Here is a 4,250-nt window from a genome sequence, read left to right on the forward strand (position 1 = left end):
CTAGCAAGCTCCTTCCTTATCTTGGTGAATGATTCTCTCAAACATATGACATGTTTTTTCATTCTGAACCAACTCCTCCAAGATCTTATCTTCCTTAATAGTACCCATCAAAGATCTCTCGCTAATATCAGCATTACTAGTATCGTCGGTAGAAGAAAACACTATTTTGGATAAATGGTCCTTATGAGTTTGACAATCATACTTAGTGTTTTCAGCTTCACAAGCAACAAGATGATAAGTGTAGACAATTTTTTTCTGCCCAATTCTATATGCCCGACTAATGGCCTGTCTTTCAACCGAAGGATTCCAAACCACGTCCAACAGTACAACTCTCGAAGCCCCGACCAAACTTATACCCTCCGAACAAGCCTTGGTTGAGGCTAACATCACTTTAACCGCACTATCTGAATTGTTGAATGAACGTATCGATTTTTGACGAAGCTTTGTGTTTTTTGCTCCATCCATATACAACATTTCCTTACCTTCAGACCAACCAAAGTAGGATTTGAGTTGATCCATAATAAGTGTCAAAGGAGGGATGTATTGACTAAAGATTAGGACTTTCTCATCCAGGGCCTCACTAAGCCGGATTAGTTCAACTAAGAATTTTGTCTTCACCCCACCTTCTGGATTTTTTTTAAGAGCGTCTAATCGAGACATGTAAACTAAAAACTCTTCTTTTTTCGATAGTTGAGAGTGAATCAACAATGAAGGGTGAACCGACGTTAAAGAAATGCAATGTTCGCGTTCAAGCCCATTCTTCATCTTCAAGATATCGTTAAGAATTGTGTTTTGTAAGTCCATTGGCTTTAAAACAACCAATGAATCTCTTAAACCAGGAAGACTTTCCTTAAGTATTCCACCTTTGTAGACATGTGCCATTCCGAAAATTATGTCCTTTAACTCTTTGATCCTCTCATCGTCGTTTTCAGCGACGCCATTAGTCAATGAAATCCATCTGTTTAATGCTATGTTTTCTTTCTTGTCTCGTGTATGCTCTTTGGATATTCCGTGTGCTTTTTTAGCGACGAATTTATCGACAAAATTAGGTCTTACCATACAAAGGGTATTGAATAGCTCGTGAAAATTGTTCTGAAAAGGGGTTCCAGATAGGATTATACGTTTTTTAGTTTGGATTCTTAAAAGCGCTTTCCAGATTAGGCTGTTCTCATTTCTGGCGGTGTGACCTTCGTCAAGAACCAAAAGGTCAGGAAGTTCTCGAAGCATCTGTGTAACTTGCAAACTATCAATTTGATTTTTACAACTCTTCTTGATTCCATTACCCCCTTCTAACTTTTCAAATAACCCATAACTCATTCCGAGAACACTCTTGTCTTTTTTCCATGAAAAAAGCTTAACCAAACGGTTTGAGTGTTTGTCTTTATCGCGGAATTGGTTTACTAGATTAACAACTGTATTAACTTCTTGACCCGAAAAATCCTTCCCATTCATGTTATGGAATGGAATGTTAACTTTCCATTTCCTAAACTCTTCCTCCCATGTAAGGAGCATATTGGAAGGAGCAATTATGAAAACTTTTCTAGTCGGATATAACTCCAAATAAGACTTTATGAACATGATGGTGAGTCGAGTTTTACCTGTTCCTGGTGCATGTGAGATTATGCATCCATTTCCACCATTTGAACTCTCATTCTTCAGATCCTCTAGAAATATGCTTCCTTCTATATTATTCCATATAAACTCAAATCCGTTTCTTTGATGAGAGTACATGGTTTTTCTCATACCCGGAATTAAGCCCCAAACCGTCTCTGCAGTATCAATAATATCCTCGTTGAGATGAGATCCACCATTCTCAAAATTCATTTGGAATGGTTGGTGTATGTCAATGTTATTTCTGTCTTCTCGAAACTCTTTCCTTTTAGTTTTTTTCCAAGGTATAGTATTCTGCATGTATATACCATACAATTTGATATTATTTATAATGGAAAGAACACAAAATTAAGAGTAATGATACATGTGAGAATTTTTATAGAAAAAATTAATAGAAATTTGATTGAGAGCATTTTAGAGTTAGGTTTTCTAACCTTAATAAGTCAATGGATGGTTAACAAAATCAACATGTTATGTAATTTTTTTTAATAAGTTGTGCAACAACAAGTTCAAGATTTTAAATAAGTTGTGTAACAATAGGTGACAGTTCTTTGTAACAGTTGATTAAACTATAACAGTTATAACAGAATGAACAGATACAGCTGACAAAATCAATTAGATTTTACTATATAAGGGTGACTAATTTTGGGGAAAACAGTTAAGGCAGGAGCCCTTAAATATCAGCTGAACGGGATGGGCAAAAGCAATTAGATTTTACTACAGAAGGGTGAACTAATTTTGGGGAAAACAGTAAAGGCAGAAGCCCTTAAATATTAGTTGAATAGGAATGAAAAAGACTATTGATCATTTGAAAACTCTTCAGGTTAATTCATATTCTTTCTATTCATACTCTAAATCTCTCTATCGATTGTAAGTCCTGTAATCGTTCTTATTCTCTACTCACCTAAACTCCCAACTATTATGCAGTTACTAAGGTACTACCATAATCTGGATTACATATTGTAGAGGTATAATTCTCATTATAGTATAAGTATAAAAGCAACTTTATTGGCATTATGCTGAAAACGCAAGTTGAATGAGATTCATAGCCGTAGGACGAACGCTTACAAGCGCAAGAAGATCATTTCGATCAGATGGAGGCGATGATGACTTCAATGAACAATACACTTAGACGACTAACTCTAGCGTCCGATAGAAATAACCAGGAACAAGAGGCAAAAATGGAGGAGACTACGGATGTGAACGTCAACCTGATCACAAACGAGGTGAGAAAAGAAGATATCGAGGTGAACATCCTGAAGAAAGGGAACAATGTGATTATATGTATCAACAACTAACGAGACTTTTAAAATTGGATTTCTCGAAATTTAATGGTGAAGAGATAGACGACTGGATATATGGAGTAGAGATGTTTTTCAGGTGGATCACACATTGAAGAATCAAAACTAGAATATTCTTGTGCACACTTAAAAGGGAGAGCTCGTTGTTGGTTCAGTTCACATCTACAATATAGGATACCAACATAGGATACCGGGAAGAGCTATGACCTGACATGAGTTAAAGGCATTGGTACTATAAGAGTTTGGCTTGAGTGAATTTGATAATTCATTAGACGAATAAAAAGATTTTAAGCAGTCAGCATCGATTAAGGAATTTGGTAAGAAATACTTGAATGTCATTTACAAGTTACCACATCTTATGGAAGAATACTCAATTAAAGGTTATTTAAACAGGTTAAAATAGGAGATTGCAAATTCAATTAGAATTCAAAAACCGGGGTCATTATTAGAGGCTATTGGAATGGCTAAACCGCAAGAGAGGACAAATATTAAATTGCAAGAGGCAGTGTGTGATTCATTGGTATGAAGGGTCTACTTAGCAAATAAAGGGAGTCCACTATTGTCTAATCCTAAGCAACCTGCATTTGGCAGTAGAAACAACTACTCAGGAGGCTATAATCGATCAAGTGTGAGTACTTCTACTAGTGCTGTTAATAATGGAACATTGCTGAAGCAAGTAGTCACTAATTAGAATTCCCGAAGGTTTAATATCAAACAAAAAAACTCTAGATGAGAGAAGAAAGAATAATCAATCTTTCTATTGTGAAGAAAAGTGGGGATATGGGCATAGATGTAAGTCGGAGCCTCTAGTTATGAGTGTTGAATTGATAGAAACTGAAAGTCAAATAGAAGATATCGATAGAACGATGGCCTACGAAATATCAACAGAAGTTCTGACAATGAGCCTAAAAAGAGCTACCACATTTGAGACAATGAAGATCAAAGACAGTGTGGGTAAGAACATTATATATGTGTTAGTAGATTCAAGCAACACACATAATTTTGTGAATTCTAGGGCAATTTGTGGGACTGAGTTTATTAAATTGTGACAATTGTAAAGTACATCAATTAATAAGTAGTAGTGAATGCTGGGGTCTGAAGTGGTCTTCCTAGGGTGTGGATTTTGTTGTTAATACAAGATTAACGTCTATACCAAAATATGATATCATTTTGGGAATCGAATGACTGTGCACTTTAGGTAACTTAAACAAGGACTTTAATGGGTTGGTAATGTTATTCCAACAATTAGGAAGAATGGTGAAATTACAAGTTCATACTACCAAAAAAGTGGAAATGCTTGAGGGCAGAACCTTGAGAATTACAATCAGAAAAGGAGCA

General features: G+C 35.7%; 1 protein-coding gene across 1 annotated transcript; it reads right to left on the reverse strand.

The window, feature by feature from the left end:
* LOC124941681 (SNF2 domain-containing protein CLASSY 3-like) lies at positions 1–1,824 on the reverse strand. Its single transcript, XM_047482028.1, has one exon. The coding sequence runs from the start codon at positions 1,822–1,824 to the stop codon at positions 1–3; it is 1,824 nt and encodes a 607-aa protein (XP_047337984.1).
* Positions 1,825–4,250: the final 2,426 nt, after the last annotated feature.

The sequence above is a fragment of the Impatiens glandulifera genome, chromosome 6 (genome assembly GCF_907164915.1).
Source record: "Impatiens glandulifera chromosome 6, dImpGla2.1, whole genome shotgun sequence".
NCBI lineage: Eukaryota > Viridiplantae > Streptophyta > Magnoliopsida > Ericales > Balsaminaceae > Impatiens > Impatiens glandulifera.

What these genes read in the sequence shown, in the direction of transcription:
- LOC124941681 (XM_047482028.1), bottom strand. Translation starts at nt 1,824, where the DNA reads ATGAATTTTGAGAATGGTGGATCTCATCTCAACGAGGATATTATTGAT.